We start from the raw sequence: 20,248 nt of genomic DNA on the forward strand, positions 1-20,248 counted from the left end.
AAATGAAAATTGTGATGCAAAAATGATCATTCCCACTAAAGGTGAATAATATCACAATGACAATATCAGTGTCAAAATAATCACAATATGATGTTTTTACCATATTGTGCAGCCCTATTTTCTTCCATTCAGCCATGGTTTATATTGGTTGTGGGTTTGATTAGAGTTGTTGGAAGTCTTGACAGCAGAAACCTGTTATTTTTTAATTCATAATTTTAGAATTATTATATTTTTACAATCAAGCTGTGGCTCAGAGGAAGAGCGGTTCGTCCACTAATAGGAAGGTTGTTCTCCCTGGCTCCTCCCGCCACATGTCGAAGTATCCTTGAGCAAGATACTGAACCCCGAATTGCTCCCGATGCCGTGCATGAATGTGTATGAATGAGGTAGTTTCTGTTCAATGTACTTACAGTACAGGTCCATTTACCATTACCACAGTATGTTGTAATCGAGTCCAAGGTCTAGACTTTTGCTGTATCTGTGCAAAAAAATAGCTTTCTTTGTTATGGTAATGCATGGAAAGCTTTTACGGCAGGATTAGAATTTAGTCATTGTTTATGGCTCTTTGTTTTTCCTCTGGTCTTTCCCAACTTCTTTGAGCCAGTTTGGTTCAGTTTGTCTTTTCATTCTTAGCATTTTCTATTTTGTTTTACTTTCAGCTTCATTACAGAACTCCATATTTATTGAAGTATTTTGAAGAATTTTTTGCTTGTATGTTTACCGATACTATTCAATCAAAGTCTTAAAGACACACAGAGGAAGTGCACCTCATTCTTAAAAATAGCAGTACTGGAGAATATTTTTGTACAGGGGCGGCTGTGGCTCAGAGGTAGAGTGGGTTGTCCACTAATTGGAGGGTTGTTGGTTTGATCCCCGGCTCCTCCCCTGCATGCCGAAGTATCATTGAGCTAGATACTGAACCGCAAATTGTGAATGAGGTAGTTTCTGTTCGATGGAGTTTTCCATCACTGTGTGAAAGGGGGAATGTGGTATGTAGTTTAAAAAGTGCTTTGAGTGGTCAGAATACTTGAAAGGTGCTATATAAGTACAGGTCCATTTACAATGCTGACTTTTTCTGGTACATTTTACCATAAGAGTCACATAATAGGCCCTCATGCACAATAAAATGCGCAAAGTAGATTTTGATTACAGTGTTGAGTACAAATTTGAAAAAAATTTATCCTGAAATGTTTGTTGTAAATACTGTACAAGAGTACATATTTTAGGAAAGTATTCCTGTTTGCTTACAGAGAGTTCAACTTGATAGTTATGCATCAAAGCTTTTTTACTGAACACTCTGCACCAGTAGCGTGCAGGGGGGGGATGTTTAAAAACGTGGGGAAAAATCCCCTCTTTGGGAACCACACACCTAAAAAACCCCCCCCCACCTGAGGGGGGGAGGTATTTTATCTCCCCTTTTTTTTTTCCCCCCCCCCTTTTCAAAAACACTGCTCTGCACAATGCGGTAACTCTAAACAAAACCTTGACTATTGGATTTTTTAGTAGCTAGCCTCCAAGGTAGAAAGATACAAATGACAAAACAAACATTTTTGGAAGATTATTTTTCTTATAGTTTCCTCTTGCTTCCAGTCTTTGTGCTCACATAGTTAGCCCATGTCCAGGTATTGTTGAATTCTGTTTTTCCTTTGAATTCTGTTTCTGTAGTTGGAGTCAGGGCTCAGGTTAGGGACAGTGATCAAATAACAACCTTCTCTGCTGATTCAGTTGAAGATGGAAACAAAGCATATTTGTTTTTTTTGTAAAACGACACAACTTTCCTAGTTATGATGAGTTGGTCTGCCATTCCTATGTTTGATATTTTTGTTCTTCTGTGTTTTAGTTGGTAACACAGTGTAACAGCAGATTCATGGAATGCTTCAACGCTCAGAAGGAGTGCAACAAAGAGAAAAATCGAAATTCCTCCGTGGTGCCATGTAAGTATTACACTCTTGTAAAAACGTATTAAATATGAAATGAAACTGCAAACAGCAGCAAACAGCAGAAAGTAATAGTGTACAGCAGCTGCTTTATAGAAGAACGGCACATAGAGAATGTTTACTGTTCCACACTGATCGATGATCTGAATTTGATTGAAAAATGGGGGCATTGCAGTGAGAAATGCTGTGTCAGTTAAATTTGAAATGTTTTGGACTTTTGATCAAAGGTCATACTACATTCTCCATATCCACATTTTGGAATGAAAAAACCTGGCAGCCAATCGATCCTCCCATATTCCTATACAACACAAGGTTGTGCGACGAAATTAAAGTTTGTGCTCCCTTTCGTGCTACAAACTCTCATTTCGCTCTGTGCTCCATTGATTAAGAGTTGAGCTGACTTGGTAGCTGTGGGGAACCTCAGCCAAGTTTCTCCTTTGCTGTACTTGCTGATATGCTATGTGCTCGGCTCGAATGTTGAAAAGACAACCACATTTTAAAGACGGTTAAAAGATAAAAGCAACATTTAGACTTAAGTTAGCTAATTTTAGAACAACGTTGGCTAACTATCTAGCCAAAAATGTACGTTAGTTAGCGAGTGTTTTGCTGACATTAGCTGTAGATGTGATTGTATATACTCTATGCTGCTTATCAACCATCTTAAATATTTGGTTGTGGAACTATGGTTGGGTTTATTGGAACACAGTACAGAAAGGGGCTGTACTTAGAAAGGGTCCATTGCCAATTCATTCTTATTCTTTTTTATCACTTTAATTCTTGTATATATGGCCAGTTCTCTTCAAACAGTGCAGCACCATATGCATTTTTCCAAACACCTGTCATCATAAATGTCAAGTTCTGTTGAAGAACATCATTTTTTAACTCCTCTGAGATCAGGTCATCCTCAAATTTAGCATACGGTAGGCTACCTCCGAACAACCATGACAAAAACATATTAAGAGATTTGTTTGTTTTTGTTGGGTTTTTTTTGTTTTTGTTCCTGTAATGTTAAACTTAAAAAATGTAATATTTGTACACAAACTAAAAGCAATTTAACAAAGCAGTTGTATTTCAGATGGCCCTAAAATGTCTCAGCTATTGTTTTTAAATGTGTGAATGTGAAGAGTGGCCCTCTGTTTGCAACTTCAGTGATAAGAATATCATTTTCATACAAGCCTTCAAAAACTCATTAACTAAACCTTCATATGGACTACTCGATTGTTTACATGCTGTCGGGTCTCACTATCATCATTCAGTTACTCCCTGTATTCTGCAGCTGTTGCACAATCTGTTGACAGTCACTGGTTGTTCTGTAGTTCTCTGAATCACCAGCCAAGAATTACCAAGAACTGTCAACACTCAGTAACAGCAAAAGGATGAATGAAAGCACACAGAGTGGCCTCTGAGTGTGATTGGTTGTTCTAATAAACTGGTAAATGGCTTTTCTTCCCTCTCTCTTCTCCCCCCACCCCCTCTCTCTCTGTCTATCTGTGAGCAGCGGAGCGAGCGAGGGTCGGCCTAGCACCTTTGCCTGGCATCAAAGGCACCGACTACATAAACGCCTCTTACATCATGGTCAGCACTTTCACTTCTTCTGTCAATCATTGATCTCTCCAGTCGCTCTTTGATGTTTTGACTCAGAGAAGGTTGCATCAAGTCAAACACAGTTTATAGTACAATATTTAGGGTTCCTTTAATGGGCTACTCCAGCAATTTAGTGTTGCACTTTAATAAAGTTAGGGGATTTCCAAAAGACAGACTTTGAGAAAGAATGGTCAAAATCAAAGCAGCAGAAGGCGAGACATGCTGGCTTTTAGTTGTGTCTTCAGTGTACCATCTTTCAAACTCCATGCTAGAGGTCTCTTTGGTGCAAATATCTTGACCATTTCTGGGAAATGCAATAAAAGGCAGTCAGAACAGGTTCTAATAGACGTGAGGATATAAATACAAAATGTGGTTGACCCAAACACTTCCAAATTGAGAGACAAAAGCTAAGTCATGATTATGACTTTAACACTTTTTACACATATTGACCCCCACAGCAATAAAATGGGACCCCACCCAGATCAAAATAAAATGAATATAATTTGAGCCTAGGATTCTAGTGACCATGAAGACCTCTACTCCATGACCCAGTTCGTAACACAGGTTTTCCACTAAAACTTTAATGTCTTCAAGTTCATTAATTTATCCATATAGGTTGTTTTGGTGTGAGTTGCTGTGTTTGGGAGATATTGGCCATAGAGATGTCAGCCTTCTCGCCAATATAATGGAACCAGATCAGCTTGTGCTGCTTAAAGCGCCAAAACAAAAAAAAATACATTTGAATATTTTGAAAAACTCAGCAGCAATGTTTCTTTCCAGAAATCGTGACTCGGTTACTCAAGATAATCCACAGACCTTGTTGTCAACATGCTTCCTTCTGCACGATGATATGTAGAAAGAAAATAGGAGTTTTTCAAATGTATTCAAGCCAGTGCCCTCTGGTTCTTGGTTAAGAGGAAAAATATGTATTTTTGATGATTGAGTGAACTGTCCCTTTAAGCTCAGCAGCGATATCCCTGATGATTTCACTATGGCACTTTCTTAGAGTTGAACATCTCAACTAAAGAAGGTATACCACAGGCTGAGTAGTACTTTCAACAACTAGTAATCTGACCTTGATGTATAAAATTGTGGCATGTCTATTTGAAGAGGAAGTAGAAGTTAAGAGTAACCCTTAACCCAAAACCCTGCCAAAATCAGGTAGTTAAGTTGCAGTGTGCTGCTGGCTGTAGGTCAGGTGAGGTCACTAAATTAGTGTTCCAGTATAGTGTAAAAACATAGCTGAGCTAGCAGGGGTTCAGTATTTTCCTTTCACCAGCAGATGCTTTCACACAGATTTGAATTAACCCTCAAAGCTCTGTTTAGTCCTTTAAAATCTGAACTGTGCACATGACTTCCAGATGTTGAGCTGGTAATGTATTCAGGAATGTTAACACTATGTGTTTACACAGTTTTAAGTATAACCTAAATCTAAATAAATGTGGTGGTAATTCTGTGGGGGAACTCTTTCACTGACCTGTTGTTTGTTTTTCTTCAGGGTTACTACCGGAGTAATGAGTTCATCATTACCCAGCATCCTTTGCCCCACACCACAAAAGACTTCTGGAGAATGATCTGGGACCACAACGCACAAATTATTGTTATGCTGCCTGCCAATCATGGACTGGTAAGAAGCACACACAAACACACACACACACACACTATATTGTGAAGGGTGATTAGTGCCACCTACCACTTTGACAAGCACGAGCATTGTGTGCCTCCTAACCCTGTGTTTAAGGTCTTATAAATCGCACACACCTTCATGAGCCAGTTACATGCCATTTTGTGTAGTTATCAGCAAAAGTCACCTCCATGCAAACAGTTTCAGTGCATTAGATAATTCTTCATACTGTAATAGTGTAGTTCTGCATATGGCACCAATTTTACCTGGTAATCCAGCGATGGCCACGAAACCAGCTTCATTTATTTATTCAAGTAGACTTTGTAGTGAGCTGACTAGACAAACTCACCACCATCTAAATGTGCTCTAAAGGTATTAATTGTTGGATTATTCCAAAACATCTGCATGACAAGCCACATTACCTGCAGCACCTGTCTGATTGTGAGCAACTGTTAGTGACTAAAGAGTCCTTCAACCTTTAACCCCTAATTCTCTCAGACAGAGAATCTTTAAGGCTTTATAAATTACTCTTAAACCAAAAACTTAGTCTTAAAGACATGACTGGACTGTCATCCTAACTAAGCCAGTTCGGAGCTACTTTTAGTCTGAGGATATTTGAGAATATGTTCTCTGATAAATTAGCTCAAGTGATGTCACTCGGGCTGGGGCTGAGGACAACAAGTTTGAAAATTAAAAAGATCTGTGGAGCTAGAAAAGAACTTAAGAACTTAACTTAAAAGAAGATAACACATCTGCATCTCCGACCGAATTGTCCGACTCTGGTGATGACATTCGGAGCCGGAGTCTGTGTCAGATGTCGTCTTTGGTTCTGTTTTTGTAAACATCACAAGTCAGACAATGTTATAGAAGTAAATTGGAGGATTGGGATCAGAACTGCCAGCCACAAAGGTGACAGGACTAGGCTGGAATGTCTTACCCTTTAACATGCATGTGATTATTAATGTATGTGTTAAAAATATAACCCGGTTAGCTGTTTTTAAACTAGGATTAGGACACTGTATTAAAAAGATGTGCACTTTACAAGAAGCTTTCATTAGTTTTAGACCAGCGATACAGCCTGTGCAATGAGGCTTTGCCACTCATACGGTAGGTCAACAGGTGAACTTTAACTTATTGGAACATGACCTAATTGGGTCATTTAACAAGCCTGTAATTAAAAGTTTGGGTCACAGCTAAGTTCAACATTTTCTGGTGCATTCTATTAATCTAGAGCATTCCCTCAATTGCAACAGACCGAACAAGATGAAATTCAGCAAGAATGATCAAACACAACTCCTGCAGATTCAGAGACTTATTCACCAGCAAGAGGTCCTTTCACTAAACAGTTACTGCAAGACAACTTGATTATGTTCAAATGTGTTATCCTCTTGTCGTTACTTTATTCTTTACCACAAGGATTTGATAATAGAAAATATACTACAATAATGCTGTATCCTGTGATACATTGTTGAATGAATGAACACAGTGGTAAAACAGTCTATGTGCTCTTCTGCAGGCGGAGGATGAGTTTGCGTACTGGCCCAGTCGGGAGGAGGCCATGAACTGCGAGGCGTTCACTGTCACCCTCATCAATAAAGACCAACTCTGTCTGTCTAACGAGGAGCAGATCAGCATCCATGACTTCATCCTGGAAGCTACACAGGTTGTGTGTGTGTGTGTGTGTGTGGGGGGGGGTTGTGTGTGGGAGTGACAGAGAGAGAGCTCTATTTTGACAGTAGACAGCTCTACTGTCAAATTGATTGAACTGTTCTTATTGAATGAACAGTATGAGCACACTGAGGGGCATACATTGGTCATGTGCTTCATCCTGTTGTACTGATGTGAAGTTAAACTTGGTACTAGAGGCTCAGTAACTACAAGTTGGTTTGTAACTAAATCTGCTAGTACATAAAGTCCTAACTAAGGCGAGGGGCCAGTCAACGATCAAAGTCTGTTGTTCTATTGTCATGGTTACTGTGCATATTAGCTTTCTGGCTGGCATGAGCCACTTCGCATTGTAGCGCATTGTAGTAAACTAGATTGATATTGAAATATCATATCAATAAATGAGGTCTCTATTGGATACTGTGTTGCAAAATGTCTGCAGTTAATAAAAACATTTTGCTGTGTTTTACCATTTTTACCAAGTATAATTTTATGTATTTTTATCATTTAAACTACCATAAAGGGGATGTGTAACTATTTAGTTGTTACTTAAACAGCTGGTGCAACAGGCTCCAGGCTATTTCCCAGTGTTGTCCATCAGACTTTAACAGTGAAATAGAAATTAGTCTAACAGATAGAAACATGTCCTCAATCATTCTCCAGTCCTCAGTCTGTTATGTTCTGTTCATGCACAAAATTAGAATGTTGTCCCTTCTGCAGATTATAATTTTGGCTATTCGGCTTCTACAGTTTATCTTTAATGGGCTTCCATATTTCCAATTTTGCCCCTTTTTGATCAGTTACACAAACCTCAATATACACACTTTTAAAGCAAAACACACACCGAGCTGCAACCAGTGTGAGCTTCAAATCACTTAATTAAAATGATAACCTTTCTCATATAAAGCATACTTTATTACCTATAACATGTCATCTTGCCTATTTTCATCACGTCTCAGATTGTTTCCAGTTTTATAAGTTGTGACTTTTTAAGAGCTATATAGATATTTAAAACAAAATACTAAAAGTAATCTACATACTTCTTTTCTCTTGTTTTTAGCTCATTAACACATTAAGTAAATATTGTACTTTGTAAAAAAATATTTTTTAAAAGATGGTTGTCACTGTTTTTGGATATCTTGAAACTGTATGAATTTTGTGTTTTTAATAAGTCACATGACTAATTAATGGGGCTGTACTGGAACCAACCACAGATACTGGAAGTCTCAAATAACTTTCTTAAAGCTGCAAACAAACAGCTTTTGGGAAGTTAAAGGTTAAATATTTTTAATGAAACTAAAATTGCATAATTGCAGCTAATTGTTTTGGTCAAAGCTCAAGTCACATTCTAAACCGAACATCCTTCATCTAACCTTTGTATCTCTTTCTCTTTCTTTCTGCCTGTCTGCCAGGATGACTACGTATTAGAAGTTCGTCACTTTCAGTGCCCCAAGTGGCCGAATGCCGACGCGCCCATCAGCAGCACCTTCGAGCTCATCCATGTCATTAAAGAGGAGGCGGCCTCCCGTGATGGACCTACAATCGTCCATGATGAGTCAGTCTGATATTTGATCTACTCTTATATGTCTCACCGCAGCTTGCATTTAGATGGGTTGATTCCTAGTAGGCACTGCCAATGTGATGTGTCAAATTAGAAAATAGAATATTAGAATACATAATGCTGTACTTTATTGGGTCCACTTAAGATAGTTGGAAATAATAGAATAATAATATAGCTTTATTCATATAGGACTTATCAAATGAGTTACAAAGTGCTTCACATAACAAGCAAAGAGCACATAAAACACAACAATAAAAGAATCAAAGCACAAAACAAACCATATAAAAAATAAAAACGCAAAACTCCTGAACAGAGTAAAAACTAGAATCAGATGAAATCAGGGAAGGCAGTGCGATAAAAGTACGTTTTGAGCTTTTATTTGAAAGAAGTCACTGACTTAGCCTGCCATACTTCCTCATGCAGGGTGTTCAAGAGCCTCGGGGCTCTTATTTCAAAAACTCTGTCCCCCTTAGTGTTCAGCTGAGAGTCTGGAACAGATAAAAGCCCCTGCTGCCAGAGGATCGAAAAAATGCAAGTAGGGTTGTTCAGGGATAAAAGATCTGTGAGAGAGGTTTTTAGACCATTTAGTGCCTTGTAAGTAATTAAAATCAATTCTGAAATGAACTGGAAGCCAGTGTAATGAGGATTGATGTATTCAAACCTGCTTACTCTGGTTAAAAGCCTGGCAGCTGAGTTCTGTTCTGTCTGTAGCCCATCTGTAGTTTCTCTATTTAGACATGTAAAAAGGCTGTTAGAGTAATCCAGGTCTGAAATGTAGAAAAGTTTTCATATCTTTAAACATAACGTAGGTCATTGGAGGGGACCTACAGTACTTGCTGTGGCTCTTTCATGCATTGTCAGGTCTTATAATATATTGGCCTTTGGAAGAGTTATGCAGTAACATTTAGAATAAGCTGTTCTTTTACATTTAAAAAAAAAAACCCATCTTGCTGGCCTCATGCAATCAAACTGCCATGACTATTGTCTTGTTTCGAATTTAACATGAGACCTACTGGCATTTGATTAAAAGTTACCCAGAAACCACTTGATCAAGAGAAAGGAACTGGAAAAAATCTCGTAGTGGTTTGTGGAATACCGTTTTGAAGCCTTGAGTTTGACATTTTGGCCGTCGGCATGTTGGTTTTTAGAGCCAGCAGCGATGATGTGCAGCACTCATTATCTGTGCAATGGCAGCTCACCTGGTCACACATGTTCTCATATTACAGCAATACAGTACGCTAAAATAGTTTCTGAAATGATTTGAGGTGAGAAAAAAACTATGTAGTAACAGAATATTGCTTTGTATTTGATCAGCACTGCCTAGTTTGACAGTTTGAGTTTGGTGCGTTGAGGTGGACGGACTCACTGAGAATGACCTGTCAATCACAAGGTAGCCCCGCCCTAAAGCATACCCTGTCAGTGCTGCCGCCGTCTGGTTTAAGACACATTTTTATGGATTCACTTCACAATTCTGGAAGCTCCACTAATTAGATACGGTCAATGGTCTGATGTGACACATTTTCACAGTGGGCTATAGTTATATTGATTGTGCTTTGTTATACTTTTACATTTCCCTGCATTTTTGAAACTTTTGAAATGGATGATAACTTGAGTTTTGAAAGAATTGCTGCTGCTGAAATTAAAATAAAATCACTGCAGGAATTAATTATCACACCCATATTATTATTATTATTTTTTTTTGTTTGGCCTTTAATTGCCTTTAATTGTAAGTGACAGCTGAAGATAGACAGGAATCGGGGGTAGAGAGAGGGGATGACACGCAGCAAAGGGCCACCGGTCGGATTCGAACCCTGGGCTACTGATTGAGTGAGTTCCATTGTGTTCACTCCCAGGTTAATATACTTTTTGCGGTGTGAACACGGAATGACCAAAAACTTGGCAACACTGGCAGCCTGACTATCCTGCTGCATCCTGCCCCCCATCCCCCCACCACTGACACCGCAACAAACTGCCCAATTAAACATAATGAAAGTGTCTTAAGTATTGACACACATTAGTGTTCTTGAATGACACTCTAATCCAGCAGCTCTGCTCATGTTTATTCATTAGAATAATGAAGATTGCTTGTCGCAAGAAGAAAAGTGACTAATTGAGCACTTCATCTGGTTGCTATGGCGCAGCCGGCTTGCAGCACCTAAGAGATTGTCTGTTAGAGGCTCGTCCTAATTGTCTGCACGCTCATTATTCAGCCAGCCATGGATTGTTAGAAGCGGTTTCTGCTGAGCTCCTGACAGGGATGCTAATGGAAGACGAGACCCCTTACATCTTGCAGGCGAACCAATGTTCTCCAGGGAGCCTCACACCGGGCTGAGCTGTCGTTCTCAGGTGGATTCACTTGCTAATAAATCTTTAATCTCAGAGGTGACATTCCTGATCTGTGAGAGTCTTCATTCCCTGGTTGAGCTGCTGTCAAGGACATGTCAAATGCTGAGTTGTAAAGGTCTTCACAGCATCTCAAATCAGGAATTTTGAGAGTCCGCTGAGAGATTTCACTGCAGCCGATGGATTTAATTGAATCAGACTTCAATCAGAGGAGACAAGGCTAGTGAAAGAGCATTTCTTTGGCAAAAGACCATTTATAAGAAGTACAATTGTACAAATGGTGGCTATATAACACATCTAATCTCTATAAGCAGATATCTGCAGATTGGTGCCCATCAGTTGTCTGAGGAAAATTTAGCTTTTTTATTTATTTATTTTTTAACTGTATCTACATTCATGCAGATATGTGTTCATAGAGATTAGCCAAAATGTGCCATTCTCCAATATGAAGTTGCCAATCAGACTGCAGAGGAAGTATTGGCCCGTACATCATTGGCCATTGCCCCTAGAGGCTAAGAATAGCTGATGGGTTCTGAGATTGCCATACATCTAACAATTTGGGGAGTCATAAACAGGGCTAAGACGTGAGTAGTGGAGTATGTGTAAGAATGATAAGAAACAGAATGAATACAGAAAGAAACGTTCAGTCCCCCTGAGCTTGCTGTAAACATAACGCAGTGAGTTCATGGAACCCAGCATGATGAGAAAATTGTTTTTCTCCTCAAATGCATGCTAAAAGCTTAATAAGTATTGGGAGATGATGAAACAAATATTCATAACATGTAGTGTTCATACAGCTGCTGTCAGATGGAAAGTTGTTTTTGGTATATTGCTGCTTTAAAATAGACCTGAAGTACACTATAAATTGATGTGGTTGAACAATGCAACTTCCACAGGCTTTTCATTTACAAAAACATGTGAAACATTACGGTCAAAAAACGGCGGTGGCGTCTTCCAGCCAAGGTGGGAAGAACAAATATTATTTAAAGGTGCCACAGATGTAGAACAGCAGTTAGATGTCATGAGATGTTATGCCACAGTGAGTGGTTTCACCAGACTTGATTTGCATCTACAGATTAAGTAAATATAGTCTTTCACATTATGTAATTTTGCACAAAAGATAGCTTTAATTTTGATAACCCCAGGACCTTTCCTACACATGTAAAAACAGAAAAATCATCAATCTGTTACGAAACCAGTGGATGAGAAGCATTTTTGATATTATGTGGAGATGCATGCTAACCCCAGATCCTAACTGTGTTTGTGTCAGGTTGGGAGCAGTGTCAGCCGGCATGCTGTGTGCCCTCACCACCCTGTCTCAGCAGTTGGAGAGCGAGGGCGCCGTCGATGTCTATCAAGTGGCCAAGATGATCAACCTCATGAGGCCAGGGGTCTTCACAGACATTGTGAGTCTGACAACTGGAGCTGAAATAATGCCCAGAGATATACCAAATTACCATTCCTTAGTTATCAGATGATGCTCCTTGTTCAAAAGGATCATCAGTTTAGTGAACTTGACAAGGATTTGGTAACATCCATCAAGCACAAAACTGTCGTATGAAAGAAGATTACATATGAAGCTGTGTAGGTAACAAAAAACAATACACTGTAAAAAGAGCAGTGTCAGTTGTTTTTCATGACCTCACAAACCAGATTGGATTATTTGGCATATGCTGTACCACAGCTATTTGCTAGCATGGGTCCTGGAAGTAGGGGCGTACATGTGTATAGGCAGGAAAGAGCCTTGTTTTATTTGCTAAAAATATATAAAATTTGTGTAAAAAGTTGTTAATAACTATTAAATAGGCTAAAAATGATCCTGGCCATTCAAATTAATACAAAAACCAAAAAGGTCATGCATTTAGTGTGACGTGATTATATAGATTGACTTACTCAGCACCTCAAACTTCTGACTTCCCAGTGCCCGTTCTCGCCAGTGATGAAAAAATCAATCAATCATAATTTTTTTTAAATCCGCAGAAAACACACTGAGGAACCAACATAAAATTGGAGCACACTAAAACCTTGGTTTTAGCTGGTAATGAAGAAGAAGGCTTTTATGTAGGAACTGAGTTAAAGGTAAAGGTGCAGAAATTGACAAAGAGATAAATAATAGAACAATAAAGACATTAAAAGCAATAACAATTACAATGGAACTGGCCCAGTGGTATTAATGAGGTCATCTTAAAGAGCAAACTCCAAGTATCAGGGACACAGTAACAGAAAGCAGATCTTACTAACTCTGTATGAATAGAAGACATAAGCATCAAACTGAGAGCAAATTTGCTGAGACAGCCATACAGTAATTTCTTGTCTCCAAGGATTTTCTACATGCTTCTATGCTTGGGTTTTGCAGAGAGTTTGAGAAGAAAACAGCATCTACTCTGGATAAATCTAGTTCATTGTGTCGAAGGAATGGTTGATAAGCAGTGCTTGGCTAGCTACTCAAAAAAAATAATATATCCCTCATATTCACTACTCTTTTCAAAAGTAATGCAATTACTTTACTTATTACTCCCTGCCAACAGTAATTAGTTACACTACTAGTTATATTACCTTTCTACTACTCCCCACAAAATTGGTAATTGTGTCCGTTCTTCCCAAAATTCAGATTTAGGATGATTAAAATCCACTTTTATTTGTTCAAATCAAATAATGTAATATTTCCATCTTCCAAACTAATTCCAGGATTACAAAAATAAATCCAAGGATGTGATTGGATTGTTGGATTTCAAAAGTAAAAGTAAAAGCAAAAGTACTAATTATTTTTTGGAGGAGTAACTGTTATAGTATTACTATTATATTAGTAATTAGTTACACTACTAGTTACTGGGAAACGTAATATTATTACTAGTAATAAGTTACTGCCCAATACTGTTGATAAATCCATATCAAGCCACATAACAGCTTTACATCCACATTCATTAAACCTATTAAGCGACAGTATAACTACCGGCAAGGTTGGGTCTGATTTCTTTGAAATGTAGTCCATTACTGAAAATGAATTACATGAAAAAATGATGTAATCTGACTTGACTTTGGGATTACTTCAAAATCAAAACGTTGAAAATATTGCACCTCATGCTAAAAAAGAGATCCACAAATATATATTTTTTCTATTTTAACAATTTTACTGCATTTACTGTTGGTCAAATCAATTACAAAAACAGCACACACTCCAGGTGTACTGTGCACCATGTGGGGTGCTATTTCTGTTGTTGTAAGAGGAGCACTTACTTAAAATGTTCTTCTTCCATTTTCAGTGTAAATCAAAATTAATAAAAACTCTATTATCCTGAAATCATCATTGAAAAACAAAAACAAACTTTGATCTGATCTGATCCCTGTTACATGTAATCCATTACTTTCAAACCCTGACTGATATGGCTCAAGGAGGAAAAAAGTATGGCTATACAGTGTGTTGTCCTCACCTGTTCTCCTTTCTCTGTCTTTTCTCTGTCTGTCATGGATCGGTCCACAGGACCAGTACCAATACCTATACAAAGCTCTGCTCAGCCTCGTCAGCACCAAGGGCAGCGGCTCCCGTCTTCTGGCCAGGGACATTAACGGGACCACGGCGTCCATGTCCGACCAGTCTGACCAGGCAGAGAGCATGGAGTCGCTGGTTTGAGAGAGGCCCTGTGGGGGGCCTGGGGCTGAGCTGAGGGCATCCTATGGGTCCAAGCACCCTGCGAGGTCCCTGAGCCCACAAAGGAGGCACTTAACTTTGTAAAACGTCAAGGAACTATGTGGACAAGACTTTTTGAGGCCTTTTTTGCCAGACTCTTGGTTAAAATGAATAACCTGATTACTTTTTTACACTGATAAAAAGTTTTTGATATTTATTTTTTTCGCCATTTTATGTCTTAATGTTCTCCTACTGAAGGGTTTGCACCTGCATTTTTAAGTTTCACGACGGCGTCGGTAGGCAACGAGAAACACTTTTCTGTCTTTTCTTGTTTGCACTATATAATGTCAGTGTTACTGCCTATACTAAAGCTGACCCACTTGGCTTTTCTCTACTCGAGCTCAGATTTTTTTGACATTCCACGGCTTTGGCCCTTATTAAACCCACTGCTTCTGTGAAGGATATTGTTCTGCCCGCCACTTACCAGTTGATTTAGGACAGTGGACGGAGGAAGGCACGGACTCTCCGCCTCAGTAACAAAAAGCTGTTTGACTTCAGCTCAGCGTGACCTCCTCCGCCCCACTCATCTATAGTACTCATATTACCACTCATTTATCACAACAACCGAGATCTTGGAGCATATTGCCACTGAAAAGTAGCGCTTGTTTTCTAAAATGAATTTCCTCTTCACTTTTTTCTTTTGTTGCCTTGTTTTTTGTCACTCTCCCTCTTATTAGCGAGTCACACCCATGTTAGAATACCTAAGGTGGTGTAACAACTGCTACTGTGAAATTTTATTATTGTTTCTTTGTATAATTCATATTATGCTTTTTAATATATGGAAATACTGTATGTATACATATATAAATATATCCTTATCATAATAACTTTGTGATTTTTGTACATGTCCTTTGTGGCCTCCCGCCTCTGGCTGGTCGATTTCCACTGCGTCCTATAGTTTACCACTCCAGTACTCTCAGCTGATTCCCAGCCATCTGGAAGCGGACTCCCTCAGTCCTCTACGTTCTTGTATGCTGCTATGTCATCTGAACTCACACACAAATACACACATACAGAGGCCACCAGTAGGGGGTGATTTTACATTTGCAACATATGACGAACTACAACAGATGATGCAACAACATGACATTCCCCATCTGTCTGAAATAAAGGGGTTTTTTCTGTCATAAATTCATCCTGACAGACAAGCACGGATTGAGAACACAGAGGCCAATGCGTCAGGCCCTCATTTACTCACATGCACCTGTGTGTGTTATTACAGGGTTGAATCAGTGTGATCTGCCGGGGAACAGCAGACTCAAAAATAAGCTCTATGCAACAGGTTGGTTAGGTTCTGGAAATCTGAAACAGGGTTTGAAACAGTCTTTGGGTTCTTAGTGTTAGTCTAGTTGAGATTTGACTGGTGACAGTGGGTTTAGATTTGTTTCATGTTTTAATCTAGTCATTTTATTTTATTTGAGTAAAAACTGCTAAAAAAAAACCTTTGTCTACTTTAGAGTTAGGTGCTTTACATGATACACAGTAAATTTTTGATGGTGATGTAAGAATGGAGAATCAAACATGAAATATTTTTTGTTATGATATCTCTCTGAAATCTGTGTTATTTGATCATGATCTTGTTTCACCCAAGATCATGTGTGAAACACAATCTACACACAGTCCACACACTACATACAACTCAACCCATCTGTCACCACAACCTGATTCAAGTGAGGCAGAGGTGCCAGCTAAGGTTCTGTTAAAATTGTTAAAAAATCGAACTACACTAAATACACAAGCAGTTTTCTGCTTAAATTTCCTATCTGCTAGATTGGCAATATGGCCCCGTTAGAGAGCCAATGTCAAAGTTGGAAGATCATTATTATTATAGTATTTGTCTTATTGTCGACAAATTTGATGAAATGACCAAAACAAAGAAGGTGTTAGTATGTCTCTTAAGTCAGATTTCTCTACCATGTTACCACTCAGCCTCATACTCAAGAAATGAACCTTTAAATTTTGTTTTATTTGAAGAAAGCACACAATAATTTCCAAAAACAAAGCAAATGTTACTCAAATGTGAGTAAAAAAATGTTGGGGACTTTTAAGCTGCGGATAAATACACATTGAGACATATCAGGGTTTGGCTACACATCAGTCATCAAGCATCAATTCATTGTTGGGTTTGATCTTTTCTTTGGATTTGTTGACAACAATGGCAAAACTTTTGCACACCTGTGAATCAGCAGGTGTGTAGGAGAAGACCAAAAGTCGACAATAGGAAACAAAAAACTGTCCTCTTCATCATAACAGCATTTCATTGCACAGACTTTCATCAAGCTGTGTTTTTCCTGATCTGCAACAATAAAAGATTTATAGAATATTGTCAGCTTTATCCTTTTAATTATAACTAATTGGCAGTTGTCGCCAAATTACACACCACTAATTGACCACATGGCCTGACAATCTGTTGCTCTTCTCATTAAACCAGGCATAAACACACAGAAACATTCATTTAAGCTGGTAGGTGGTTTTATCTCCAGTTTCTAGACAAAAGCATTCACCATGTCAATAAAATCCTTGGCTTTGACCAGACATTTTACAGACCTAAGGGGCTCATTTCAGTATGTCACAAACTGGGAAGCTAGTACTCTCATTAACAATTTTTGTCCACTTTGTATTAACGTGATTGATTAGCAAGACAAACCAGAGAGGTGGAGGCCTGTTCAAGATCCGTGCTCGTTGACAGAGGTGTGATCACCCTTTCCAACCTTCCAAGGCCTTGTGTACATAGTTTACATTCTTCACTCCCTTTTCTCCAGAAATTTATTTTTTTGTGGTTTTGTGGCCTACAAGCAAAGAGCTGTCTGAAATGTTTCCTGTTTTAGCTGCAGTGACCCCCCCACCCACCACACACACACACACACACACACACACACACACACACACACACTTCTATACCTAGATATCTGTTTGACATAAGGATGTTCTAATTTAGCCGCTGACTTTGATGATATTCTGTACCTCTGTGATCAATGGTGTGAAATGAACACTTGTAGTTTTGCATTTTGAATGATAATGTGAAAGCATTCTTTTTTTCACACAGCACAAAACAGATAATGTGTTCGAATGCGAGGGGGACAAATGTATTTTGATTTTTAAAAAACTTTTACCAAAGACTTGAATCTTTCCCATGCAGAAAATATATTGAGCAAGCTTTTCTCTCCCTCTTTTGATGATTTAATCATCAACCCCCCCCTACAATATATCTGTATTTCTATCAGTGTCCTTACAAAAGTCTCACCTCAGTATCTGGTATCTGTTTGTTTTAAATTCAGCCAGGTCCTTACTTGCAGTCATTGTTATACACCGTCATTTGGTAGACTGAGCAGACAGAACGGCATTAAAGATTCAAATCATTTCTGTTTCTGTTTCTCTGGCAGTGTTATCTCCACCTTTTCCACCTTGCAGGGAGAAATCCACCATTTCTTTTCTGTTTTTGGGGCATTTATTTTTTTTTGTTGAAGACACACTTTGTCTAAGTGCCAGGTCACACCAGAAAGTGGAATCTTTGAAAAACTGATGAGCTACTACTACTGTAACTTCTAACATGCTAGCTACCTGACAACGTGCTAGTGCTAGTCAGTCAAAGGAGCTTGCCATACTCGTTGGCTTCCTACATCACTAACAGGACAATTCAGTTCATTTAGTTAACAAGCTAAATCAAGGAAATACTATACTACCAATATCCACATATATTATGACTGAATGCAGACCATCATGCATCTCTTTTGTGGAACAGGATGATATCAAATGGAATTGTGTTAATATGATAGCTGCCTCCATTTTGGACTTGGGATCTCCAATCCCTCAAAGTTTTGCACTATCAAGACTTAACAGCATGAATTTGCATGTACTGCGAAATGTACTGGTTTCTGAAATGCTGCTGTTATATATGCTGGTGTGACCCGGTCCTTACAATGGTCACTCTACCATTTTCCCCATTTTCAGGTGATTCTGATCTTTGCGATCATCCAGAATGAAAAGTGTTTTGTGTTGCCTTTGAAGCGCACACACAGCTGTACTGTCAATAAGAAATGTACATATATTTTGTTGCCTCTGTAACCCAGCCCTTCTCTGGAAACTGTGTATGTATTGATCGTGTCAGAGGAAATATTTCATGAGATTTTGAAATTCTATAATTCAAATTTTCAGTATTTCTCGATGATTTTGTAAATCAAGCTTAATTTTTTTACCATTTCTTGACCTTGCATATACCACAAATCTCTTACAAGGTTTCCAGTCTGACACACGTGTCTGGTCTATAATCACAAGTACTTTCAGTCAGTTTTCTCTCAATTTCAACTCACTCACGGCATCGCTATTTGTGGTAGATTTTGTGGAAGCCAGGTGCCTGTGCGTCCAGGTTGTAGTCACTATTGCATTCCAGTTTCCAGCCTCACACCCTCCATTATTGTTCAGGCAGTGATTGTGATATTACAATGTAAACCCTCTTCTTTTGATTAATTTGGCTTTTGGTATTCATCCTCTGGAGACTATGATTCTGTTGTCAGACGTGAACAATAGAATAGCTCTCCTGTAAGTCACTTAATAAGTATCTCTCCATTGACCCGTTTTGGAAAGGTGGCTGCTCGCTCCTCTTTTGTAACATGAATTAAGATGGATTTCTTTTTTTTCTTTTTGTTAAAAGCTATATCAAAGCATTATATTATAGTGTTATTTAATATGTAAATGGTATTGCTATACATAAAATAAAATATGGGTTTTGATGTAATTTTCTGAAATTATTTGTCTGATAATATTTGCTATTTTGTGTATTTTAGTTTTTTCTACAACCTCTGTTACTAGTTTTGAACGTCCACTAGCTTATAGCTCTGATTTGGTCCAACAACTCCTGAAAAGAATATCTTACTTTCTTTAGCATACAAAATGTTTTCATTTTGTTACCAGCTACTTCTTCTACTTCTACTTCTAGTTTAATTGAAGGTGACACTATCGAATCCTTTAATTAAACAAACTTTTAATTAGGCATAGAAATATACTTTAGTAAGGGGTTGAAGATTCTGAATCTGTTCCTATTTATCAAATTGCTAAAGTGACAAATTTGAATGAATACATTTTTTGTTTGAGTTAAAGGTGCAGTAGGTAACTGAAAAATAAAGTTTTGTGATTATTACTCAAATTTTGACTGTGTTCTAACAGTAGTACATGAGACAGATAATCTGTGAAAAAATCAGGTTCCTTTGGGTCCGCCTAGTGCTTCTAATGGTATTAACTAGAATCCACCAGGCCTGATTTTTTTCAAGGATTATCTATCTCAGGTACTACTGGCAGGATATACTGGTAGTTTCAGCAAATATGACAAAAAAAAGTTTATAAAAATGACCTCCTGCAGCTTTGGAATTATCTTAAATTTAAAAGAGCATTTAAAAAGATCTCTGAGAAGCTCCTAGATGGCTGCAGTATAGAGACAGAAAATATATAGATAGGGTAGTTGTAACTGTTATTTACAAATGCATATTTGATATGACGTTACACTACTTTCACCCCCTTTTTTCATTGATTTTGCAATGACTTTGCATGCATTTTCTTATTATCTGAATATGAAGTTAAACATAATGTTACATAAATGTAGGCTACAAAGACTCTGTAGATCCAGACTACTTGTAAATACAATCCATCTGGTGAACACATCAATTAAGGTGTTGACTGACATAGCCACTCTTTTCTTTTCTACCAGTCTGTTTGAAAAGTTCGTACACCTCACTGTCCCTTTGGTTGTGTAGGTTAATTAATGCTGGGGTACACCTCCCTCTCGCTATAATTTAGCTTTTACTCTGAAAATACAGTTTTGCAAAATTGTTCACTTCTGAGATGTCTGCGGG

The 20,248-nt window shown here is 38.3% G+C and overlaps 1 protein-coding gene across 4 annotated transcripts in view; it reads left to right on the top strand.

The window, feature by feature from the left end:
- The window catches only part of LOC127371811 (receptor-type tyrosine-protein phosphatase gamma-like), a 470,986-nt gene extending 451,849 nt beyond the window's left edge, over positions 1-19,137 (top strand). For all 4 annotated transcript variants that reach the window (XM_051414903.1, XM_051414904.1, XM_051414905.1 and 1 more), the window contains 7 exons: positions 1,841-1,934; positions 3,436-3,512; positions 5,020-5,148; positions 6,662-6,808; positions 8,223-8,365; positions 11,985-12,120; positions 14,196-19,137. In XM_051414903.1, the coding sequence (XP_051270863.1) occupies positions 1,841-1,934; positions 3,436-3,512; positions 5,020-5,148; positions 6,662-6,808; positions 8,223-8,365; positions 11,985-12,120; positions 14,196-14,345 (876 nt within the window). In that variant the 3' untranslated portion in view covers positions 14,346-19,137. The remainder of the gene's footprint in view (positions 1-1,840; positions 1,935-3,435; positions 3,513-5,019; positions 5,149-6,661; positions 6,809-8,222; positions 8,366-11,984; positions 12,121-14,195) is intronic.
- Positions 19,138-20,248: the final 1,111 nt, after the last annotated feature.

Source organism: Dicentrarchus labrax, unplaced genomic scaffold (assembly GCF_905237075.1).
Source record: "Dicentrarchus labrax unplaced genomic scaffold, dlabrax2021, whole genome shotgun sequence".
Lineage (NCBI taxonomy): Eukaryota > Metazoa > Chordata > Actinopteri > Moronidae > Dicentrarchus > Dicentrarchus labrax.